The 25,277-nt window shown below is 40.5% G+C and overlaps 1 protein-coding gene across 1 annotated transcript; it reads left to right on the forward strand.

Moving 5' to 3' along the window:
- Positions 1 to 1,094: 1,094 nt before the first annotated feature.
- LOC116448082 (vitellogenin-2-like) lies at positions 1,095 to 25,270 on the forward strand. The gene is made up of 35 exons (XM_032118089.1): positions 1,095 to 1,778; positions 1,893 to 1,913; positions 2,019 to 2,170; positions 3,477 to 3,728; positions 4,229 to 4,390; positions 4,476 to 4,624; positions 5,217 to 5,367; positions 5,475 to 5,632; positions 5,723 to 5,888; positions 6,735 to 6,860; positions 7,212 to 7,430; positions 8,386 to 8,603; positions 8,740 to 8,837; positions 9,117 to 9,241; positions 9,352 to 9,453; positions 10,093 to 10,212; positions 10,299 to 10,488; positions 12,204 to 12,297; positions 12,410 to 12,595; positions 13,133 to 13,277; positions 13,397 to 13,619; positions 13,713 to 13,888; positions 14,261 to 15,220; positions 15,729 to 15,779; positions 16,658 to 16,744; positions 17,795 to 18,007; positions 18,103 to 18,245; positions 18,641 to 18,779; positions 19,268 to 19,403; positions 19,854 to 20,040; positions 20,368 to 20,456; positions 21,513 to 21,610; positions 22,357 to 22,516; positions 23,891 to 24,052; positions 24,930 to 25,270. The coding sequence occupies exons 1-35, from the start codon at positions 1,709 to 1,711 to the stop codon at positions 25,046 to 25,048; spliced, it is 5,847 nt and encodes a 1,948-aa protein (XP_031973980.1). The 5' UTR covers positions 1,095 to 1,708; the 3' UTR covers positions 25,049 to 25,270.
- The last annotated feature ends 7 nt before the right edge of the window (positions 25,271 to 25,277 follow it).

Consider the following 25,277-nt stretch of genomic DNA (forward strand, 5'->3'; position numbering starts at 1 on the left):
GTATATATTTTGTTGTAGTTTTCACACTGACACTGTTCATGGTTCTTTATTCAAGTTTTGAGTTGTACAAGATGTATAACTAACTGGAATGCACAACAGGTAAGTTTGTTTTAAATATTTAACAATAAAAAAATTACTACTTTATAAAAGAGCTTGTCCCTTGAGTCACAAAACATGCTTGTTCTCTTGAACACTATAGATAGGTATCATGAAAAAGGAGACATTTCTAGCAAGTGTCCACCCCTCCCCCTCAAATGTCTTCTGCAGGGAGCTGGGTAGTAGTTCCCAAAATAGTTTGCACAACCTAAGGTAGATTTACAGTCCACATGGAATCTGTTTGACAAAGTCAAAACCTATGGGACTGACAACCCAGGAAGAGCAGTTGCTAATGGACGACTGTAGAAACTGCTGAAACAGGAAATAAATGTTCATTTGTGGGTGTTAAAATAGCATTTGCCACAAAGCACGTTCCTGTGGTTAATCATGTAACTATGGGAGTTGTGGGAGTAGAAATAAAGTGTCTGATTAACCAGTATGTCATAGATGCTGAATTTGAATGAGATTCATGGTTTTTGTGTGGTTTGAAGCCTACAGTTTTTTGTGTTGCCTGAAGTTGCTCCTCCAGAAACATCCTCCAACTTGGAAGCCCCTGTGCATTTTTCTTGCCTTTTATTGTTGATCCAGATGCCACCCAGCTCTCTTTGGAAGGCTGTGTCACTTGTTTGGGAGGAATGAGTCTGGTCAATCCCCCAATCTCTTACATGCTCAAACAGGCCAAGCGTGTTTTGTGTGTCTCCACTTGCCTCTATGGCCCTGAGGTTTTCAGAAGAGAACACTTGTGTGAATGTGTTCCTGGGCTCTCACTGTAAATCGATGGTGAAGCTGGCTGCAAGCCTGCATCTGCTCAGGTAATTCAGCTGCATTTTGTGATTGACTCCTTAGGAAATGCAAAAGTTCTAGCTGACCTGCACTCCCATTCCCTCTGCTTTGCTGGGAGGAGTGTCTGTGGCTTTTAATTGTTCAGATTTGGCTGTCATTTACCTTGAAAGATAAAATATTTACTGATGGCTTATGAAATCTTTGTTCATTTAAAAAATATTCCTGGTCATTGTGACCAGAGCTGAAAGGACACACTGATCCTCTGATTTATTTGAATAAATATATAGATATTCCATATAGATAGGTTTTCTTTAGAATGTGCTTTGGTGCACATAGGAATATAATAGCAATGGGATATCTGTCCTTGTCTGCTGTCTGCAGGGTTAGCTGTAACCAATGCCGAGGGAAGAGGAAGAGCACTGTCAGTGTGTGATACGTACTCTTAATTGGGCTGCTATCAGCGAGATAACAGTTTGGGTCAGGTGCCAGGTCAGCATAACCTGGGCAAAATCAACCTAATCTATAGCAGGACCAAGTATCAGCAGCCAGTTGTGACACAACCTAGGAAATGAAGTAATATGTTCATTGTAAAATTATTATAAATTATCTAGTAAAATTTACTAGGATAAGTGGAAACTTTTAAATAATTCAGCAAACGGCTTATAAGATAATCAGGTAGATGCCAAGGTATGACTAGATTTCCATTATTCCATCTGAAGAAAAAGTAAGATTGCAAAAAGGGAAGTGTTTACATAAACTGATAAAAAACTTGAGAATTCAGCAGAACACAGCCACGTGTTCCTGAGCTTTCTTCCATAAAAGTCTCACCATGTCTGGCAGAGCCCCATTCGCCTTCACTATGAGGGGGATCATACTTGCACTAGTGCTCACTCTTGTAGGTAAGGCTACATACCCCTCCTTCACCTTTCTTTCCCAAATTTTCCTTAAGTTCAGTGGCAGTGATTGGATCTAGAATGAACACTACTTACCTGTGTTTTCATCGCTTTTTGCAGGTAGTCAGAAGTTTGACATTGGTAAGTAAATTTCCTTCTATAATCTTTTTCCAGTGACTTTGCTGTTATTTCTATTTATTAGAATGTGCTTGCAAGTATGGTGAAAATGGCTGTTACTTCCCACAGACCCTGGATTCAGTATCAGAAAGAGCTACTTGTACAGTTATGAAGGCTGGGTGTTGAATGGGCTTCAGGAAAAGAATTTAGCCAAAGCCGGAGTGCGCCTGAGCAGCAAACTAGAGATCAGTGGGCTGTCGGAGAACATCTACCTCCTCAAGGTACTGTGTCTCCTAAATGTGCCAACAGTAAGCTAAAATCACATCTGTTATTGCATCTGGCTGGTCTGGCATGTAGGAAAGCTGCAGGAAACACAACCAGAGACTTATCACTGTAGATATCAGAGAATGATCTGCAAGCTGCAGTTTCAGAGGTGATGAGTCACTTACCTGTGTTTGATGTGGAAGTTGTTTGTAGCAGGTGTTCCTCAAGACTTTGTACTGGAAATACAATTTCTGGGGGTTCTGTTAGAAAATGGCAAACTAACTCAATACATTTAAGCCTGCTCTAAGATTTGATTCTAGCCTTAGCACACATTTCTAACTTCTGTGGGAAGGCAGGACTTGGGTGTGTAAAATCCTCGTCATGAAGGCAACTGATAAACATAGACGTAAAAAGTGATAGAAGCTAAAGATAAAAAGTGGTACATGATAAAGGTAAGATTAAAAAATGAAAATAATCAAAAAGGAGCATGTAATAATGTTTGAATAATGCAGTAAAACATCTGTATGTGTGAAATCATGACTCTGCTGACACCAGCAGTGATAGGACTTGACTCAATTCAAAATAAATATGCTTCAGAAATGTATTTTTGTGCCTTTAATTCAGTTACAAATCAGAGGTTCTTTTTGGAATACTGAATTCAGTGACAGCTTTTACCAGTTGTATTGAACTGTAGATCTTTCAAAATTTGGAGCTAGGGGTTGCATTTCACACTATAGCCTTTGTCCTGAAATTCTTGTATGGTGTGCACCAGCCTGTGCTCTGAGGCACCTAAGCTGGCAGTAACTTTGCCAAAGTTATTGAAATTTCTTCTTACTTACATAGTGTCTCAGTCTTTATAAATATATTGTTAACTGTTGAAATATTTTGTTGATTTAAACAATTCACAAATATGAAGCAAATATAGAAATTAATTTTAAATAAATAAAAAAATTGTGTAAGAATGAGGTAAAATGAAGTGTTCTAAAACTGCAGTTTTTTACATTTAGAATTATATAAGCCTTTTAAATGCTAAATTTTGTCTAAAGCAGAATATTTATTTTGAGGCTGACAAAAAGGGAGACTTTTATTTGATGTGTTAACTGCTTCTGTAAGATAAAATAGTACTGTTGAGCTGACAGGGTTTGCACTGGTTTTACAATAGTGTAACCATGAGACAAAACAATAAATTGTTGTATGACTTTCTAAGCCTACCTTTGGAAGGAAAGAGTATCTAACTATTGCTTCTGTTAATTTCTTCCAATCTGTTTGCATATTTAGTACCAAAGCAATTTTATTCACTTAAGTTTCTTAATTTCCTCCCAGATCCGCTCCCCACAGTTCGAGGAATACAATGGCATCTGGCCCAGGGACCCATTCACTCGATCTTCCAAAATCACTCAGATGGTTTCCTCATGCCTTACCCGGTCCTTCAAGTTTGAATACAACAGTGGACGGATTGGAAACATCTATGGCCCAGAAAACTGCCCTGATATTTGCATTAACATAGTGAGAGGAATACTGAACATGATACAGATAACCATTAAAAAGTCGCAGAATGTGTATGAGTTGCAAGAGGTGTGTTTCTTTACATTCTAAAAGTATTTTGCTGAAAGGTTGTGTTTATTCTCTTTAGTTACTTTTCCTTTGAGTTTGCATCTACTTTTGAATGTTTGTAGTAAGAAAAGGGTGATTTTTATTCATATAGAAGAAAACGTGTGTATGTGTGTTGAACAAATTATCTGGGCTGAATTCTTTCTCAGATATCTGTCTTTAAGTCTTAACATACAGTTCTTCAGAGAAAAAAATTATTAGCTATGAATTTATTTGTTATATGGCTTCCATAATACAGCTATTTGATACATTTTATTTGCTAATTGTTGATACTCATTAATTGATTACTTTTTAATTTTAAACTCCATCCCCTGAGTATTGTTCACATGCCTATTTTTTAGTTCAGTAGGAATAATTGTATGTAATAGTAACAGGTTCATTGATAATCTTCATGAAGTAAAACTTCTCACACTGTGAAATCCTGATGTAATTGGGAAGTCTCGTCATCTGTATTCATCTGCCAGGCTGGAATTGGAGGTGTTTGCCATACAAGATATGTCATCCAGGAAGACAGGAAGAACAGCCGAGTCTCTGTTACCAAAACTGTAGACCAAAACAATTGCCAGGAAAAAGTGGTGAAGAGTCTTGGAATGGCTTACATCTATCCCTGCCCTGTTGACGTGATGGTACGTGAGATGTGAAAAGATCTTCCTAATTACAAGCATGGCCATGCTGTTCCCATTCACTCTTTGGGTCTCTCTCCTCCTGCAGAAAGAAAGGATTGTCAAAGGGACTGCAGCTTTCTCCTACAAACTGAAGCAGTCAGACAGTGGTACCCTCATCACAGAGGTGGTGTCTCAGCAGGTGTATCAGATCTCACCATTCAGTGAACCCACCGGTGTCGCTGTCACGGAAGCAAAGTAGGTGGGACATGGGCTTGCTTCACAAAGTGAGAATAATTATAGGTTCTATCAGTCCCCTTCACCCCCAGTTGAAGTGACATGAGAATTGAGCTCCACAGCAGTTGGATAGAGGTAATCACGCTTGGGACTTCCACAGTCCTAAAAGATCAGCAAAGCATTCTTTATTTTGTACCCTGGTCAAACTTACTGGCATTACAATTACATGGAAGAAAAGTAGAAAAGCTTTTATGCTCACTTATACCATAAGAATGCAACATTACTGCTCTGTTTGTCCTGAAAAGGGGCTAATTTATAGTGTCAGGAGGAAGATGGTGCACATAGAAATAAGATCATTCATTACACAGTGTCAGTATCTCTCATTCAGCAGACAGTAATTTTGCTTCTCCTCAGAAACAATTTCTTTGTAGATAACTCCAATACCATTTTGTTCCAGACAGAAGGCTTTATTGATTAGCAAAAGGCTTTATTTTGATAAGAAAAATTATCATAGAGTAAAACTGATACCTTCACAGTATCACTGAACCAACCAACAAGGTGCATGGGTGAAGACAGATAATGCCTTTCTCCTGCGACATTTGTCTCTTGACAGACAACAACTCACCTTGCTTGAAGTGAGGAGTGAACGGGGGAGCTCTCCTGACATCTCCATGGAGAACTACGGAGGCCTTCGTTACCAGTTCCCAGCAGTACTGCCACAGATGTCAGTGCAGCTCATCAAGACAAAAAACCCTGAACAACGGGTAGAGGATTTTTTTCCAAATTGCTTTTCTAATTAAAAAAAAAAATAGTGATCATAAATTCCAAAGAATGTAATTATGTATGCCCTCTCTCTTGTCTTTTGTAACAGATAATTGAAACACTGCAACACATAGTCCTGAATAACCAACAAGATTTCCACGATGATCTTCCATACCGTTTCCTGGAGCTTGTCCAGCTCTGCCGCACAGCAAGCGCTGACACCCTGGAGTCCATCTGGAGACAGTGTTCAGATAAACCCCGCTACAGGTATTTCATTGTATCAACCCTTAAGAAACTTTTCTGGGTTTGTGACAACTGGGAGCTAAAATGAAGGATTTTTTGAAAATCTCTTTGCAGGCGATGGCTGCTGAGTGGAGTTTCTGCGACAGGCACCACAGAAGCACTCAAATTCATTAAGAGCAGAATCCGCGGTGATGACCTTAGCTACCTTCAGGCTCTTCTAAGTGTTCCCTTTGCTCTCCATTTAACAAAAGCTGATGAACACACTGTTCCAATAGCAGCAGTGAGTAAAGCCATGTGAATCTTTCCTGTCTCACTACGAAAGGAATGATAGTCAATGACCTGTGATTAAGTACATTAAAGACTGCATTCTCCTCTAGTGTACACTAGTTTTGTGCAAATGTTGACCCATGAATTTCTTTTGTCATAACATTTATTAGAGGAGAGTTCTGTGTCTTCATTTCTCTGTATTGATATAAAGCCCTTCTCTTATAGGAGCTTCTGTGATTAATTCCCATTTTAGTTTGCTGGGAATTAGTTTAATTTAGTTTGCTCTGTCATGCCTTCTACAGACAAAACTTCATCCCCTTTAATCTCTTACTTCTGAAACAAATGATGATTGGTGTGTTATGTCACTTGAGCAGCTCTTTCAATTGCAAGCTAGTCCATGAACTGGAAAGTGCTGCAGGAAAAGTATTAGTGCAAACAACAAATATGTTGATACAATAATGAATCATTTATTCTGAACAGAATTTTTGTCATCTCTAGTCAATATTCTTCTTAAACAGGAAAAGAGGATATGATGTATCATTAATATAATTGGGGTGCACAATTTTCTAGAGATATTCCATTGATGTTTATCCATAATCTTAATGTTTTCAGTGTTATGTTCAGTTGAGGAAAATCAAAATGTGGCTCTGTAACCTAACATATTTATAAACTAGTGGGGAATTAAGCTCCTAAGTGAAGCTTCCAAACATAATGTCTACAACCTACTTTCATTTGTTTGGATGAGAACAGTAATCATTCTGAAATTGATCCCTTCAAATAAGATCTGATGTTTTTCCTGCACTGAAAGCTTCGTGAAGCACTGTATTAAATAACTAATTAATTTTTTTCTTCTTCACAGGATTTAGTGACAAGTTCTCGAATCCAGAAAAATCCCGTGCTTCAACAACTTGCCAGCTTGGGATACAGTTCTGTGGTGAATAGATACTGTTCTCAGACCTCAGCTTGTCCTAAAGAAGCTCTCCAGGTGAGTGGATTTTTGCCAAGTTTTTTTTTTTTTAATAGCTTAATAGAGTTCATTATATTAGCTTAATTCTTTTAAGATACAGTATAAAAATGGTGACTGGAAATATAAATACACATTTTGTAGGTTTTCTTCAGAACAAAGGCATCAAATCACTTTATCAATGTAGTTATTTGCTTCATCATTGAAATCATAGTTTTCACATTGCAACGGTAAAATCCTGAGAGAAATCACCACTGAGTGACCTTATTAAAACCAGTTGCTATATTGTGATAGGCTTTTCAGTGGGTAAGGGGGACACTGTGGACAGTCTATACACTACAATGAGAAGATTGAACTGTGCTTTGTTTACAGCCCATCCATGACCTGGCAGATGAAGCAATCAGCAGAGGCCGTGAGGACAAAATGAAATTAGCTCTGAAGTGCATTGGCAACGTGGGAGAGCCAGCCAGCATCAAGCGCATCCTGAAGTTCCTTCCCATATTTTCCTCCAGTGCTTCTGATATCCCCATCCACATTCAGATTGATGCCATAATGGCCTTGAGAAAAATCGCTTGGAAGGACCGCAGAACAGTAAGTAGGATGCGGTAGGTTTTCCCTACTTAATGAATTAGAATATATGCCATAAGGGGAATGATTTTAATGGTGTCGTGTGTATAGATTCAGCATACTTTTTTAAAAAAAGATTATTTTTAAGAACAATACTGTACAGTTTTACATTTAGCTGATGGTTTCTGCTAAGCTGGAACAATAATTAGTCAGTAGGAAGCTTCCAGAAGGATATCAGCTGTGTTGCTTTTGTCATCTGTCGTAACCAGCTAAGTCCTGTGCTAGTTATATGTAGTGGACACTTAGACACCTAAAAGTCAGATATGTAATTTAAATTGTCTCTATAGTCAGGAGGAGAGACACTTTCTGTTAAACTCCAAGGCCAAATGTCGGCATTACTCTGCCTCTTTTAGACCCCTGCCTTGAGGTTGGATGAGTCACCACTGACCCCACACTGAGGTTGCTGTCACAGAAAGTGTAGGCGAGACTCCTGCCTTTCAGGTGGGTTAGGCAGAGGACCTATATGAGAAACCATTCACTCAGACTGCCTTTGGTGAACGGCTGAACCCTTTTAAAACTGGTCTAAAACAGTGAAGCATACTCACTGAGTCAGTGGAGTTTCTTCAAAGAATGAATCTGTCTTATTATCTACATTTTTTTCTTCCAAAGATATTCACTGATACTTGAATGTCAGTAGCACACAAAGCAACGCTGATGCCTTTTTGATTGTCATGGGGTGACTCAATACATCAATAGATGGACGTTTATTTCGGGTTCAGTGCCTCCGTGGGGCTGTTCCACCGTGGCCCCTTCAGCCATATTAATAAAGTTACATGGAACCCTGCAGTAAAAAAGATCAGGAAAACTTTCTACAGGGATAATGATCCCCTCTCCCATATTGCCCGTGGGTTAGGTGTGGATCCAGTTTGCAAAATGGTTTCAGTTACTGGTAATTCCAGACACTGTTTTGTCTCTGCAGGTGCAGGGATATCTCATCCAGATCCTCGCTGACGAGTCGCTTTCCCCCGAAGTGCGGATGATGTCTTGTGCTGTTATATTTGAGACAAGGCCTGCCCTTCCCTTAATAACAACCATTGCCAATGTGGCCATGAAGGAGAGCAATTTGCAAGTGGCCAGTTTTGTGTATTCCCACATGAAGGCTTTGTCCAAGAGCAGATTGCCGTACACGTACAACATGTGAGTAGAGACAGAACAAAGCAGGTGCTCTTCTGCAAATAATGATCTTCTGCATGTGCTGACAACTGAAGTCAGTTTATTTACTGACAGGGTGCAGCTTATTTCTGAATACTATTACCTTTCTCATTTTGTTTAGATCTTCAGCTTGCAATATTGCCCTTAAGCTGCTGGCCCCCAAATTGGACAGGCTGAGCTATCGCTACAGCAAGGTCATACGTATTGGTGGTTACTTTGGTAAGTGCTTCAGTGATCAGGAAACTTTCACTTCAGAAATCCACTCTTAAAATATTAAGTCCTTTGGAGAAATATGCCATTCTTTGTTTCAGTGAGAAATTTAATTAAATGTGAGACTCACATGTTTAGAGTAGCCATTTAATGATTTCTGCCTAAACAGTTAGATTTTATGTAATGACAGATCTTACAGCTCGCAGTGGAAAAAGCTGCAGAAATATGATCTTGAATGATAAGCAGAATGGTGACAAAAAAGATGTCTCTTGTTTCCTTCTGCCATAGATAACTATAAAGTTGGTGCTGCTGGAGATGTCTTTGTTATGAACAGCCCAGGAACAATGTTCCCATCAGCAATAATTTCCAAGCTGATGGCATATTCTGCAGGGTCGGTGGCTGATTTGGTGGAGGTAAATATTTACCTGAGACAATAATAAATCAAATTAAAGTTAAAACTGCTCACAAAGTTTCCTCTCTGTAAGCATGTTGCAGACTGCTCCTTCTCATGCTGTTTTGGTAGGCTGGTGTCCGTGTGGAAGGCCTCACAGATGTCATCGTGAAACGAAATATCCCGTTTGCTGAATATTCCACATACAAAAAGATAAAGGAGATTGGAAAAGCTGTAGGTATTTTCAGTAATACAACATGTGTGTTATGTGAAGGGGCATTTAGTGATGCTTCTCACTCTAGTTAAGCCCTGTCTCAGGAGGTGAACTCCTCTCCTGGGAGTCAGCTCAAGTATTTCTGTGAAGGACAGACATGCAGTGGGGACTGCAGGGGACATCTGCCATGGCTGCAGTAGCTTCTGCCAGTTGTTGCTCTGGCTTTACTTCCTCCCCACCTCAAAGACAGCTCCAGGAGGAGCACAGGAGGGGAAGGGAGCAGCAGGCATTGCAGCATGGCGTGTCACATGCCTGGCAGGCTTACTACTCCCTCGCTTCATCTATCTCACCTAGTTTACAAGAATATGCCTTTGTCTTCAGGGGAAAAGATTATTTTTTTGCTGTGCTTTCAAACTGGGTTTGGTGGTACTAACAGCCCAGACCCTGTGTGTGAATGTTATTGTATTGGATTACCAAACATTTGCAGGCATCTCGATGGTGGAAGAAAGTCTGAATTAGTGCATTCACACTATTACAATTGGAAATTTTAGAAAGGAAAAGGGCAACTTGGCCAGTGATGGGTTTAGTCACCCGGATGAATTATCATTTGTGAAGGGCTGCACTAAGAAACTTTGCTTGTTTCTTTATCTGTTCCTCAGCTGCTGGGATGGAAGGAGCTGCCAACAGAAACTCCCCTGATATCAGCCTACTTTAAACTCTTTGGCCAAGAGCTGGCCTACATCAACATCAATAAGGAAGTCCTACAACAGGCTGTGAAGGTACCAGGAACCCCTACTTTTCTTTGCAATATTGGACAGCGTTACACTTTCATATCCCAACCTCGCGGATCTCTGTTCTATTGCAGACTGTTCTAGAACCTGCTGACAGGAGCACAGTGCTGAAGAGACTGGCTGGCCAACTGCGCAGTGGCATTGCAGGACAATGGACACAGCCGGTGTGGCTGGGAGAGCTGCGATACATCGTCCCCACCTGCACGGGCCTGCCTCTGGAATACAGCTCCTACATCACTGCTCTGGCCAGGGCTGCAGTCAGCGGTGAGCTGGGAAGTGGGAGATCAGCTGTACAAGCTCTGAGCAGGGGGTGAGAGGGACAGGGGCTGAGGGAGGCTGGAGAAGGAAGTGGAAAGCCAGGAAGTAAAAAAAAGAACTAGTTTTTGTATTGGAGAGTGGGGCAGTGAAGATGTTTGAAGAGAAGCTGGATGCAGTGATTTGTGCATTGTCTTTGAATGGATTGGAGACAGAAAAGGTGAGATGAGAACTTGGGAAGCCAGAGAGAGAGAGGTCACAACATTCAAGGCCAAAAAAACCCAAGAGCTGCCTGAGGAGCTGATGCAAACGTGGGCAGAAGGGGGTGACTCCTGAGAGATGCACACACAAGCTAAGCAGGATTCAATGTTGATTTAAACAGAGCAGAAAATAGAAGACAATAAAAAGAGAACTGTTAGTAAAGTTAAGGCAGGGAGAGAAGAGGGCCTGTGAAAAGAGGTGGGAGTTCTATTTTAAAGGAATAAATATGCAAGTGCTAATCCTCATCAAGAAGTTAATTCAGTGATCACACTGTGTGCTGTGCAGCAGATATAAATTAGGCAAAATTTTCCCTTGTATCTGCTGACACCACATAAGGAATACATGTGCTCTCCCATGTATCCACTCTTTGCTGCTCTTGGTTTTTGGTTTGTTAGTTTACTTTAGTAATATCTTTGCAGCTCTGCCCCTTCTGTGTGTTTTCTGTGTATTTTTTTTTTTAAATGACAACCTTGTAGCCAAGTTGGGGACGTATGTACTGGATGGATGGGCTACAAACTGCATGAAGGTTGTCTGGACTGCTGATCTTCAAGGGTAATCAACAGCTGAAAATATAATTGGTGACTTGTTCGAGAAACGTTCCTCTGCCGTTGGCACTTGTTCATTGCCTTTTTTAAAAATTTGAGTTTTAGAAAAGAGGGCACCCTCAGCAAATCTGTGTCAATATTGACACTGAGTTAGTGGGAGCAGTTGGTGCACTGGGGGATCAGGCTGCCACTGACAGGCAGCCTGACATGCTGGAGAGGATGGCCTGACAGAAGTGTGGTGAAATTTGGCAAAGGCAATGCAAGGTCCTTCATGTGGGATGGAGTAACCCATGCAAGTGTACAGGCTGGGCATCACCTGGACAGAGAGCAGTTTTGTAGGAAGGCCAGGACAAGCTGGTACGATAAACCAGCAGTGTGCTCATGTGGTGATGAAGGCCAACTGCATTATGGGCTGCAGAAGCAAGAGCAGAACCAGTGTGACAATGATTTCCTTCTCTATTTGGCACATTTGCAGCTGCATCTGGAGTACAATGTCTGGTTTTGGGTCCACAGTACAAGAAAGATGTTCACACTTGATGTGAAGAAAGATTGGAGAGCAGAGGTTGTTTAGCCAGGTTCCCTTCATTTACTCTGTCTTCTGATTCCCCATGTTTCTAAAATTTTAATGTTACACTAATTACAAAACTTTCAGTTTGGGCCAGCTCTTCCTTTTCTAAGTATATTTTTATTTCCATTTTCAATATGTTGCAACAGAACCTTTGCCTACAGAACAATCTGCCTATATATTTTCAGTATTCTTCAGACTCATAAAAGGTCTCATGTACCCCAAAGTCTGTCTTGTTTTCCAGTCATATTTGTTGTACTAACAAAATTACTACCTCCTGCTGAAAACTGCATTTGCTTATGTTCAACTCCTTTCATTTTTACCATGTTTAAATATTGCTCTTGCATTTGCAGTTGATGGAAAGATAACTCCCCCTTTAACTGGAGATTTCAGACCTTCACAGTTGCTTGAATCCACTGTGCAGATTCGTTCTGATATAAGTCCCAGGTATGGCAGGTTTCTAAGGCTTTACATGTGAAGGAGGTTTTTAAGAGAAGGCACAACCACGTGGGTAAAAAGAGCGCCTTTCTTAACACCTGACTGCTGCACTCTGTTTCAGCTTATACATACAGAAATTTGCAACAATGGGTGTCAACACAGAATACTTCCAACAAGCTGTGGAAATTCAAGGCAAGGTCCTGACAAGAGTCCCAACGAAGTTTGAAGCCAAGATAGACATGAAGCTGAAAAATATTAAGATTGAAACGAATCCATGCCATGAGGAAACTGAGATAGTGGTCGGAAGGTACGGCCCCGTTACTTCAGAATATTTCACGTTGCTGAAACCTGACAAAGCTCACTATTGACTGACCTCCCACAGAGGTTTCTAGATAGGCAGAGTGACTCTTCAGCATGTAGCAGAACCTTTGGGATAAAGCATGAGGAAGAAAAGTACAGTAGCTAAAAATCAAAAGATACCTAAATTATTTAGCAATGTAATTTTTATATTAAATTGTTTATTTTTTTTGTGTTCTTACTATTTTTATTATTTTTGTCTTTTAGGGATTTTGGTTTTTATGTTTGAAGGAATATTTTTGTTGTTTTGGAAATTTTGTTTAAATTTATCCAGATTTTGTAAACTTCCTGCAAATAAGAAAATTTATATTTGTAATGAACTCTTATTTGTTTTCAATAATATTTATATTTCTAAATTCACATACAATCCCTGTGTTCAAATATCCTATCTCTGTGCTGTCACGTGATACTGACAGGGATGTATTTCATTTAATCCAAAGACAAAGGGTCAGAATAATTCACCATTTTTTTGCACGTATCTCAACAGACATCAGGCTTTTGCCGTATCAAGAAATTTAGGAGAGCTAGGTGTTGAAAAGAGAACCTCAATTCTCCCAGAACATGCTTCATCAAATATTGTGGAAGAACCTTTCAAATCATCAGATAGAGCTTCTGGTGAAGATTTCACAAAGGTAACCTATTTCTTTTTGCTTATGTAGTAAAACTTACCCTCTCTGTAATGGGTGTCTGTAGTTTTACTCTTGCCTATGACACACTCCCAGTGGTGTTCACATACTCATCTCTAATGCAGCAAGAAGCTGACAGCACATCAAGGAAACGTGCCTATAGCTCTCAAGAGGATCTTCGCCACATCACAGGAAGAAAAGCTCACAAACGAGACATTTGCGTCAAACTGCGTCATCTTGGGTGTCAGCTCTGCTTTTCCAGAAAGTCACGAGATGCCAGTTTCCTAAAAAATACATATTTGCACAGATTCATTGGAGAACATGAAGCTAAAATAGTCTTGACCCCAGGTAAAAAATACTTGATCCCAGGTAAAAGCATCTTAGGCTTGGCAGTGCTATTTGAAACACTATAACCTTCTAATGCGTGCAATTGGTGTGTAGTTGAAACAGATGCTGATATTGACAAAATTCAGCTGGAGATTCAGGCAGGATCCAGAGCAGCTTCCAAAATAATTCATGAAGTAAACTCAGCGTCTGAGGAAGAGGGTGAATCATCTCTGTATGAGGACATTCAAGCTAAACTGAAGAAGATTCTAGGCATTGAAAATGTGTTCAAGGCAAGTGACTTCAAGCATGACAGTGGGGAGCATTTTCCCCTAAACGAGGGCAAGAATTTGAAGTTCAGTGTGGAAAGCTGGTGTGGCAAAGAAAGGATGGGGCTGGTTTGAAAGGTGCCACTGCCCCATGCTGAGGGATTGCTCCTATGGGGTGCATCCAGCAAGGTGGTATGTGCTGGGCTGGATTTCAGCTGGGTAGAGTGGATCTGAGGGAATTCTGCAGCTTCTGCAGTGAGTGAAGCAGGGAGGTGGTTTTTCTTTGAAAGGCTGGTGTGAGAACCCAGCCTTGTCTGACAGCCACAGAAGTTTTTACTTTGTAAACACAGGACCAGACGTATTCTTTCTTTTGCACCTCTTGGACTGTTTTTGCAGGTTGCAAATAAAACACGACACCAGAAGAAGCAACCCTCAAAGAAAGAAAACACTATGCTAACAGAGCTTGGGGCAGACCCCGATATAAAACATCCCTCCAGCTCATCTTCTGCCTCCTCAGCTGTCTCCTCTTCCTCATCATCTGCTGTTTCTCCTCGTCGTAAAGAGGCTGGTGATGAAAATGAGAACGATCAAGAAAAGCAAGCAACAAACAAAGATGAAAGCAGCAAGAGCAGCAGCAGTAGTGGCATAAGTAGCAAGAGTAGCAGCAGTAGTGGCAGAAGTAGCAAGAGCAGCAGCAGTAGTAGCAGAAGTAGCAAGAGTAGCAGCAGTAGTGGCAGAAGCAGCAAGAGCAGTAGCAGCAGCAGTAGCAGTGGCAGAAGTAGCAGCAGTAGTGGCAGAAGCAGCAAGAGCAGTAGCAGCAGCAGTAGTAGTAGCAGCAGAAGCAGCAAGAGCAGTAGCAGCAGCAGTAGTAGTAGCAGCAGAAGTAGCAAGAGCAGTAGCAGTAGCAGCAGTAGTGACAGAAGTAGCAAGAGCAGTGGGAGCAGTAGCAGCAGCAGGAGCAGCAGCAGTAGCAGCAGCAGGAGCAGTCACAGCAGAAGTAGCAGCAGTGGGAGCAGTAGCAGCAGCAGTAGCAGCAGCAGTAGCAGCAGCAGGAGCAGTCACAGCAGAAGTAGCAGCAGTGGGAGCAGAAGCAGTAGGAGCAGCAGTAGCAGCAGTGGGAGCAGCAGCAGTAGCAGCAGTAGGAGTAGCAGCAGTAGCAGCAGAAGCAGTAGCAGTAGCAGAAGCAGTAGCAGCAGCAGCAGGAAGTCATCGAGTCATCATAGCCATGGGCATCACTCAAAGTATGTGAATGGCAGCAGCAGCAGCAGCAGTGAGTCACTGAGCCGCCATAGCCATGAGCATCATTCAGGGCATCTGGAAGGTGGCAGCAGCAGCAGCGCGTATTCCAAAATCTGGGTAATTTTGTCAGTAAATCGACTGATGCTGCTAATGTTTGTGAATCATGTTCCTGATGGTGGGTGGCCTTGCATGGCAATTCAGGGCATTATGGGTTGACCAGTAAATTTTAGCAACATAAAATTGCAAAATTTATTCTACAAACACACCTGCAATCATTGGCACAGATGTCTACCTCATCTCAAAAGTTTCTAGTTATTTGTTGAAACTTTTGTTACTGCCAGGAAATGGGTTTTTTTGACAATTTACTGCCCATAAACATTGCGTATTTCTGTCTTAATTTTGTGGTAGAAACATTAATGCTTTATATGAACTAATTTATCTTGCATTATGTTCTTGCGTCTAAGCATACAGAACTATGTATGAATGATAATTAGTAGTACAGAACTATGTATGAATGATAATTAGTAAATTTCTTATTTAATTCCCAGTGCTTAGATTTCAATATAATTGCAGCATTTCTTTTCATCTGAGGCTTCTAATCTTCTTGGTTTTGTCATTTTCAAAGGAGGCTCATGAGATTTATCAGTACCGCTTTAAATCAGCACATAGACAAGAGGTGAGTTTTTCTTTCCTCAGTAAAAGAAGTATGGAATCTGTCAAGAGTCAAATGGAGACTTTAAAGGCAACTTGTTATCTTTGTTGAAGAAAATTACAGCACTGATAACATTAGAACCGTGCTGGTTCTTCTGAAATGCGTATAGACAGAGAGCTGTGTTCCTTTTTGTGCTGTGTACATGAAGCCACTTGTGGCTCTGCAAAGGAGATGCAAAGTCTCTGCCAAAACAATGAAAAAGACTGGAGCTGCACACTTTGGAGGAACCATCAGAAGCTTGGCTCATTTGACTGGCTTTGATCACTTGGTTGGGATCACTGCAGGTACACAACGAGGATAGTGATGTGGACAAATGTGGGAGGATACCTTATAGTATTTTGGTTGAGCAGATTCTTACTAGGGCATGAGCCAGCCAGAGCAGTGTACTTGATATCCGTGTTCCTCAAAAAGTAGCATTTCAGCAGTGCCTGTCCATTCAGATGCTCCTTTCCATTCAGTTTATCCTCCAGTTGATCAGGCTGGTGCAGAATTTCTGGTCTTTCATATTGAAGTGAGAAGCTGATTTAATTATACTTTCTCTGGTCCACTGTTTTTTCATATGGGGAAGTCTCATTTAGACATGGTCCTTACGGACTGTGAGGAGTCAGATGTGTTTGGGCAAACAAGATTTTTCTGAGTTAGATCCTACATACTAAGCAGGAAAAAGCCTATTGCAAGTCACTGAGCTACTCAGGGTTGGAATACAAGCTTAGCAACTCCAAGTGCCATGAGAGAGAGCATTGTTCAGCACTGCCTCGTGCAATTTCTTCAAGCATGCTTTAAAGTTACCCTCTTAAGCATATTGTGGTTTTGTTTTGTTTTGGTTTGGGTTTTTTTTGCAGTTCCCAAAAAGAAAACTCCCAGATGACCGAACTAGCAGCTCACATTCCTCTGCCAGATCCAGTCGTGCCTCATCTCGAGCTTCATGGGTTAGTTGCATCGTTTTTAGGGGGTTTTGACAGCTTGGAATGATGGCGGAGTGGCTGTGCACTCACAGCGATTGTGTATTTAGGATAATGGGGAGGGAGAAATGCCAGCCTCTCGAGTCTCAGGTATCAGTCAAGACATGCACCATAGTTCCCACATGCTCTTTCCTCTCCACCGAGGATCCTTCTTACTTGCAGTACAACCCTTCCCTCAGGGGAATCCCACCCAACAGATGCCTGCAGAGACTGATCTTGTGACCTCTGCAGCCTGGATGGAGGTTGAGGTGCTGCAGTGCCAGTGCAAGGACATTGGCGATGGCAGCCAAGGCTCCGAGCAGCCTCAGACAAAGGCAAGTTCCAGAGGGGACATGGAGAACCTGGGTTCCTCTCTATCACCCAGCTGGATGTGTACAGGCTTGAGAATGATGGAGTGAAGATACTGAAGGTCATAGTGCACTTAAGGCTGTGCTCCAGGGGAAGAGGTTCTTGATGTTGAAGAAAATGTCCTGGATTATATTGTGTGCTGGGTTGCTGTGCAAACAAAAAACCTGATTGTCCCACAGAACTCCCAGAAGCGTGAGGAGAAAGCCAACATAAGATCCAGACGGATAAACAAGAGGAGACAAGCTGGGGGATGTTATTGCTGTGGGAGTGAGTGACGCATGCAACTGACAGCTGATGTTGTTCAAACTGAACCACTTTCTTTTATTCACAGGCTGGATACTAACAATGAAGCCCAAATCATATAGTCAATACTGTATTTTAATTATATTAATATTTCCATGGTATCAGCTGTAGCTCAGGAAATGGCACAAATTTTGGCTCATATAAACACAGTGATAAAATCCATCTGGCATGCAGAGGCACGTGCACGTTAAAGTCATACGCACGAGGTTTTATAGGCATGTATATATGTGTGACACATATGCTGGTATATATTTGTGGCTCAGTTGTTTATTTTTCCTTTATCCATCTAGATCTTGCATCTAAAATGCTCCATGGTAACTCTTCTATAATTATATGCTTTGCATACTTTCTCCCCTTTCTTCTTAGCCAAAATTTTTGGGAGATGTTAAAACTCCAGTATTAGCTGTTCTTCTTCATGGCATCCGTGACGATAAGAAGATAGGAGGCCTCCAACTTGTGGTATATGCTGATATTGACTCAGTCAGGCCCCGGATGCAGGTATTTGTGTCAAACCTCACAGATTCAAGCAAGTGGAAGCTCTGTGCTGATGCTTCAGTCCTCAATGCTCACAAGGCAGTGGTAAGGCTCAAAACTAGCTTGTACAGCTATATATGGATCACAGGAAAACCATGCTCCAGGCATTAAAAAATGGACCATTTATCCCTGCATTATAGGCTTACCTGAAATGGGGACGGAATTGCCAGGACTACAAGGTTTCATCTGAGCTGGTAACCGGGCGGTTTGCTGCCCACCCTGCTGTACAAGTGAAACTGGAGTGGCCTAAAGTTCCTTCCAGTATCAAATCCACAGCAGAATGGTGAGGATTTAGTCTTTTGTGACACTTGTTCACAATAGTGGTCAACTGGGAAAAATCAGCATCCGCACACAAGGTTCTAGTGGCTTAAGTGCTTGCTGATATTTTATTCTCTGGTCTGTCCAAGTACTGCCTTTGGACGTAAAAGCTGAATGAGATTACATCTTATTTTAATGTACATTAATTCTTTATCCTGGACATAATTACTGAAAACCGAGGAACAGATCCTTCCTTTCGCTGAACACTTGAACAGTAGTGCAGAGAGTGGGTGTGAGGACATAACCAGGGATCCTGAAGACTTGTGCTACTTACACACAGATGTGAGACAATCTGGTTGGGATGTGTGCAGACATTTGTTTCTCTATCTCACCAGATCTCTCTGATTTGAACTTTTGAAGGTTTTACAAGTTTGTCCCTGGGGCTGCATTTATGCTGGGGTTCTCTGAAAAAACGGACAAGAACCCTTCTCGACAAGCCAGGGTGATCGTGGCTCTAACTTCTCCAAGGACCTGTGATGTTGTTATCAAACTTCCTGATGTAATTACGAAATATTTTTATCACTCTTCTATTTTTTTCCTAGTAGAAAAGTGTGACTGTTAATTACAGTGGGCCAATTCTGAGAAAGAAAAATTAAATTAGTATCAGTTTGGGTGCAAATGATGAAAACTACTTTTATTTATTTCCAACCTTTTAATATTTCATAAAAGGACATTTATATAGTGGTTTTGTTCATAGAGAGAGAGGTGGGTACTCATAAGGACATGAGTTTCCATCTGTAGTATCTGAATAAGTGATCACCTCATCACCTTTGAAAGGCAGTAATTAATTCTCTCCCAAATAATACTTGAATGATTTCTCTCACACTGTGAGAGAAAACTGAGCAAAAGGAAAAACCTCATGGACAATGAGTCAGATGAGTTGTGTTCACATAAAGTCTTTGCAACAGAAGTAGAAGAAATAGGAAAAAATCTTACCTGTTTGCTGGCACAGGTGCATTTTGAACGTGCTTTTAAATTCCTTTTCAGATTACCCTCTATGAAAAAGCCATGAGGCTTCCCCTGTCACTTCCTGTAGGTCCAAGGATACCAGCTTCAGAGCTGCAGCCTCCCATCTGGAATGTCTTTGCTGAAGCTCCTTCTGCAGTGCTTGAGAATTTGAAAGGTCAGAGTTTAATGGGGTTCAGAAGCATGACAACTTCAGTCTCACGATTTACTTGGACACCTTCTTGATTTTGCTGGCATTGTTTATCTCCATTTAATTAGGAAATGTTCTGTAATAATGTGAGGGTGGTTCAGCTGGGAGAAAATATTGTGCGTATAGTACAGAAATCATCAACATTTCAGGGATCAAGATACCAATTATCTGAAGTGATAACATTTAAAGTTTCCGGCAATTATTTTTCGTTAGATAGAGAAGCATATTTTATATGAATTTTTAAGAATTTATGGGTGCTTAGTAGCCAAAAGTTGCTGTAAAGCATATGAAAATATCACGTAGTGGAAAAAATACAAAGCTAAAATAATACGTCACTAAAAATAATAATAAAAAAAACATTAAATAGCCTTCTCTCACGGAAAAGCAAATACTCAGTGGCATTTTTTTTTTAACCAGCTCAATGCTCAGTTTCCTACAACAAGATCACAACCTTTAATGAAGTTCAGTTCAACTACACAATGCCAGAAAACTGCTACCACATCTTGGCTCAGGATTGCAGCTCTGACCTGAAGTTCGTGGTGATGATGAGGAATGTAGAAGAAGCTGTGAACCTGAAAGCAATCAACATCAAGCTTGGCAATCAGTAAGTAACTTCTGCCGGATGCTGGGAGCATGAGGGACCTCATTGTCCACATTTAGCATGAGAGGAGCTCTGATCTGAGCTTTACTGCCACGGTGAGCAGCCCATGGGGCTTCAGCACTCCCCTTATTTATTTTCCATGCATATTGAATGTAATGCTGAACCTCTTATCTTGCATCTCGGGTGACAAGAATACCCCTGATGTAATTTAAGCATTTGAAATGTGCTTGTGCTCTGACCATTGATATTTAGTGAGCAGGAAAATGCCTCTGTGATTGTATGTGTGTGAATGTGGCCCAGCCTGGCTGTGAACACTCTTGTCCTTGACAGTGAAGTCGATATGTTCCCTGTGAACGGATGGGTGAAGCTGCTGGTGGATGGCGCTGAGAGCCCGACAAATGTTTCATTTACGTCTGCTGGTAAGTGATACAGCATATGCTGTTTAATTTTCACATATGTTTTAGGAGAAAGAAGGAAAGAGAAGGAATCTGTGAAGGAGATTTGATCAGTTTGTATTCAGTAAGTGTTTCTTTGGTTTTAAGGTAATATTTATTTAAGAGCATGTATTTTACTCACTTGCACTGGAACATTTAGAAAGACTGATTAGAGTGTGAAGCTCTTGAAGTAGCCTAAATAATCAAGATATAATTAACATGAAGATCCCTCCTTTTTGTACATCACTACTATAGTTCCAAATTGGAGAAGCGTTTTGGTTATACGATCAAATTTTTCTTGATTAAAACTTTTTGAAGTAGAGCTTTTCTAAAATTCACCACACATGACTTGTATAAGGATGTTACTCCCAATTCAATTTGTAGGTATAAATTTGGCTTGCATTGTGCTGGGGATAGGTATGGAGAAGTGGTGAAACAACCTGCTTGATTCTCTGAAAACAGGGATTGTTTGTTTCTGTGAAAGGTACAGGAAGACCTTGTTTCATCCTGTGCTGTGTAGTCAGGGGCTATATACAGTGTGGGTATTCTGACAGAAGAGCTGCAATATATGCATTGGGCTAAATCTTGCTGAAATTGGGTTAGCATATACCAGTGCTGAGCTCTGTCCTATTTGTTATGTGCTTGGGAAGTGATAATTGTGCTAGAAATGGCTCCAGTGACAGTCATGGTGTTCCTCATATTTCCATACTCCAATACCGTGTACTCAGAGCCTTGTCAATCTGCACAACTACACAGATGCTATAGACAGCTCAGTAATAACTTCTAGACATAAATGTGAATATGTTAATAACCCAAAGAAAGAAGAATACATCTGTGATCATTGTCTTCTAACCTTTAGCAAACACCTAGTTTCTATATATGCACATTTCTACCTTGCTTTGTTCTATGTTTTGTTTCTTGAGTAGGGTAACTGAGGAATTTTGAAGAAAATAAAATTTCAGAAACATGACAGTTGCTCTTTTTCTTGCTTAAAGAAGCTAAGTTTGGTCTGGTTTTTTTTGTTTTGTTTTTTTCTTCTAGGTGCTTCTCTGTGGATCCACAGTGAAAAGCAAGGGCTTGTACTTCTCGCCCCAGCCTATGGCATTGATAAATTGTACTTTGATGGCTACACATTCAGGGTATCATTCTTCCTCTTCATAAGATTAGGTGTTAAGAAATTCCCGTAGGATTCCCTTAAATCTGTGTGTGTGAATGCGAGAGTGTACACTGGCAAAGGGAAGTGTGTGCAGAGCACAAAAAAACCTCAAAGGGAAGACGATGCTACAGGATTGCACAGTCCTACTCTTTATTTCTGAGTGTGAGAAATGAGAATCTTTGATCAACAAAAGTACATTGTTCTTGCAGTACAGGTGTATATTGGGAAGCGGGTCTGTGAGTGTACACACGCTGAGTCAGCAGTGCCTTTGCAAGAAAAATGAGTTTTCAGCTCCTGAGCACTGTTCTTACAGCTGTATAATTCTTCAAAACAGCAAAAATTCAGCCATTCTTTTTAGATAAATGAGTAGTTTAAAGTCTGCACTAAAATTAATATGAAGCTGGAACATAAAAGGTCAATAAACTGTACCTGTACTATCAAAACAGCCACCAGAAAAAAGCTTCAGCATATTAATAGTCCAGAGCATTAATAGCTTAACAACCTAGACTGGCACAGTAGGTTATAAAGACTGTAGCAGTTATAGATGCTGCAGCCCACCAGGAGTTTGGCGTCTCTGTCAGACTGTCAGACCCTTTTGAATTTTTATCAAAGAGATTTTAAATGTATGTGCATTACCTTACACTGGAAGGGACCTGCATAGCAAAAATGTGCTCCACAGGTATTATTTTTCTTTAACTTGAAATACTTCTCACTTCTTTTTCCTCCAAGATTCAAGTTGCTTTATGGATGGCAGGGAAAATGTGTGGACTGTGTGGAAAATATGATGCAGAATGTGAACAGGAATATCGGATGCCCAATGGATATGTAGCTAAAGATGCAGTGAGCTTTGGGCATTCTTGGATTTTGGAAGAAAAGCCTTGTAGAGGAGGTATGCTAGCTCTAATAAATTTAACATAATATTACTGCAGTTGTTCAGAAAATATAGAATGTGTTCAGAAAATTTTAAATCTGTATATATTTTGGAAATAAAATCATATTAGAAGATTCATTATTAAGTTATATAGTAATTATTAAAATTACTTGCAAGTTGAGAAAGAAATAAGAAATCACAGGTTAAACAAGCCAAAATATACAACTTAGTTGAAGTTCAAAAACAAGATGAATCAAAATCTTGTTTCAGTTTTGAAGTATTTTCGAAGAAGATCAGAAAGAGGATAAAATTCGCATGGAATGCTTTGATTTAAGTACAACAGCATTTTCCAGACATCGATTTTCAGCAATTGGCCCATCAAAAAATCAGATGGGGATTAGTAGTTATTACCATGGCTGACCACCTGGTTTTTGAACCAGTGCAACCTGTCAAGCAAAGCATTCAAGGACATGAACAGTTCCAGGGACTTAATTACATGGTTGAAATAAAACCCCTGCATTTTAAGACTTTCAGCAGATTAGGATCTTATGGTGTGCTGGTGCTCTCAGCTGAGGTTATGATGCAACATCACACCATGGTGCTCGAGAACAGGCACGTTGCATGTGTAGAGACTTGCCCTGTGGGAAGGACATCCTCAGTCCCTGGAGATGGCTTGTACATGTCTATCTCTACATTAACTGTTATTCTTCCACGTTTTTGTCACAAATTCTGGGCAACAAACTTGCTTTACATACCCATACACAATAATATTCCTGTGGCTGGTAGTGACCACATTCTGTTTCCTTTTAACATATGGTGGAAACTGCTGAAATTTGAAGATATAAAACTTATAGCTAGGAATAAGTTGTGGTCTGTTTAGCTTCTCACTTGTAACTGTTTGTCCTGGGAATCCAAAATGAGATTGATGTTACTTGCTGGCAGCAATGACTGTTTGCTCTCTATCTGCACCAGTTCTGTGTCTGAATGACATTGGTAATAATGCAATTCTTTGGGGATTAATTTTATTTGGCCAGACATCTTGCCTTTAGTTCCACTGCTGAATATCCAACATTTTAAAATGTGGTTTGACAGCTATTCTGTAAGCAAGTTTACTTTGAAAAATGTTTATTAGAAAGTACCTCAGACTATGTTTCTACATCCTGATCTAGAAACAGACCAGTTGCATTTGAAATTAGCTTTCCAGGACTCCATATCTAGCAAGCTGATTTGAAAGGTTTATCAGACTGTAGAGCTGCTTCATTTATGATCAAAACATTGTTTTCACAGAGGGGAAGTTGTTTGCAAATTGGCGGTGTTGGCAGATGGGTCCTTCTGGGGAGGTGTGGAGCTTTTGACTGTAAGCACTTAAGCTGTCCCCAATGATTGTTGCAGCCTGCAAGCTGCGGCGCTCCTTTGTGAAGCTCGAGAAGACGGTTCAGCTCACCGGGGTCGAGTCCAAGTGCTATTCCACGGAGCCTGTGCTGCGCTGCCTGAAGGGGTGCTCTCCCACCAAGACTACTCCAGTCACTGTCGGCTTCCACTGTCTCCCTGCTGGTAAGTCAACAAAAATCCTACTGATAGGAGCTGAGCAAAAGTATAAATAGATTGTGACTTGACTCAATCATTCCACTTGAAAAGTGTGAATAATATAACATAGACATAAGTAGGTGTGGACTTAGTGCCCTATTGACTGAAGCCCTTTCCCTGTTTTATTAATAGGCAAGCATTCCTTCAGTGAGAGAGATGATTTTCTGTTGTACATTTACTTGTTTTCCTTGTACTGGAATTTAAAATCTAAACTGAATTCACCTTCATGATGCTTAGGGCTGTCAAGGTAAGGGCAGGATAACAGCACAGTCAACAAGGTGATTCAACTGAAAAGTTTTTACTGCAGCCTGTGGAGATTGAGCCATACATGACCAAGTGCAGCACCCTGAAACGGGCATCCTTGCCTTGCATTTTTCAGATTTCACTGCCTTTGGATGTGATCCTATTTCACTGAGCTGATTTAGGCACTAGAAGTACAGGTGTGGACAGGATTCTTGCACACAGGCCCAGTGATATAGGAGGATTTATTTTCTATAGGTATAGTATGGATGATAAGAGATTAGATAAAGTCGATATAGGTTATATAGAGCATAGAACTGTATCTGTTTTCCAAGTTTTTTTTCTTAAAGATCATAATGCCCTTTCCTAAATGTATCATTAATAAAATTCTACATGGAAGCAGTAGCTTTCAAGGTAGAACTGGCTTATTAATGAAGTGGGTTTCCTGGAACATCTCTATGTGACTGAGACAAATATAAATATGTAAATCAGTGAGGAACAGCCAAGCCTGCTGTAATTAATGACTAGTGTATGGTAAATGCTGTACCTTGCAGAACTATTTGTGAAGTAAGCTGTTTACTTTTCATTTCTTGTTCCCCATCAGATTCAGCTACCAGCCTGACAGACAAGCAGACGAAGTTTGACCAGAAGTCGGAGGATATGCAGGACACTGTTGATGCACACACAGCATGTTCTTGTGAGAACGAAGACTGCAGTGCATGAAGCTGTACATTTGCAGCATAGGAGAAAACAGAAATACTTTCATGTTTTTATTGTGTGGTGTAAAAAACCTTGTCTTAAGGAATAATAGAGATGCTAAATTAAGTACTTGAGGATGTGTGGAATCTTCCCAAGTAATTTAAAGTATTAAACTTTATTATTGTAGAAACTGTTATGATTGCCCGTAAATATCTGATTTCATAATAAATCCATGCATGGAAAAAATTGTGAA

Source organism: Corvus moneduloides, chromosome 9, assembly GCF_009650955.1.
Source record: "Corvus moneduloides isolate bCorMon1 chromosome 9, bCorMon1.pri, whole genome shotgun sequence".
NCBI lineage: Eukaryota > Metazoa > Chordata > Aves > Passeriformes > Corvidae > Corvus > Corvus moneduloides.

Coding starts and splice junctions, on each gene's coding strand:
- LOC116448082 (XM_032118089.1), top strand. CDS start 1,709: ATGTCTGGCAGAGCCCCATTCGCCTTCACTATGAGGGGGATCATACTT. Junction 2,171..3,476: donor AGAACATCTACCTCCTCAAG/GTACTGTGTCTC, acceptor ATTTCCTCCCAG/ATCCGCTCCCCACAGTTCGA. Junction 20,457..21,512: donor TGTTTCATTTACGTCTGCTG/GTAAGTGATACA, acceptor TTTTTCTTCTAG/GTGCTTCTCTGTGGATCCAC.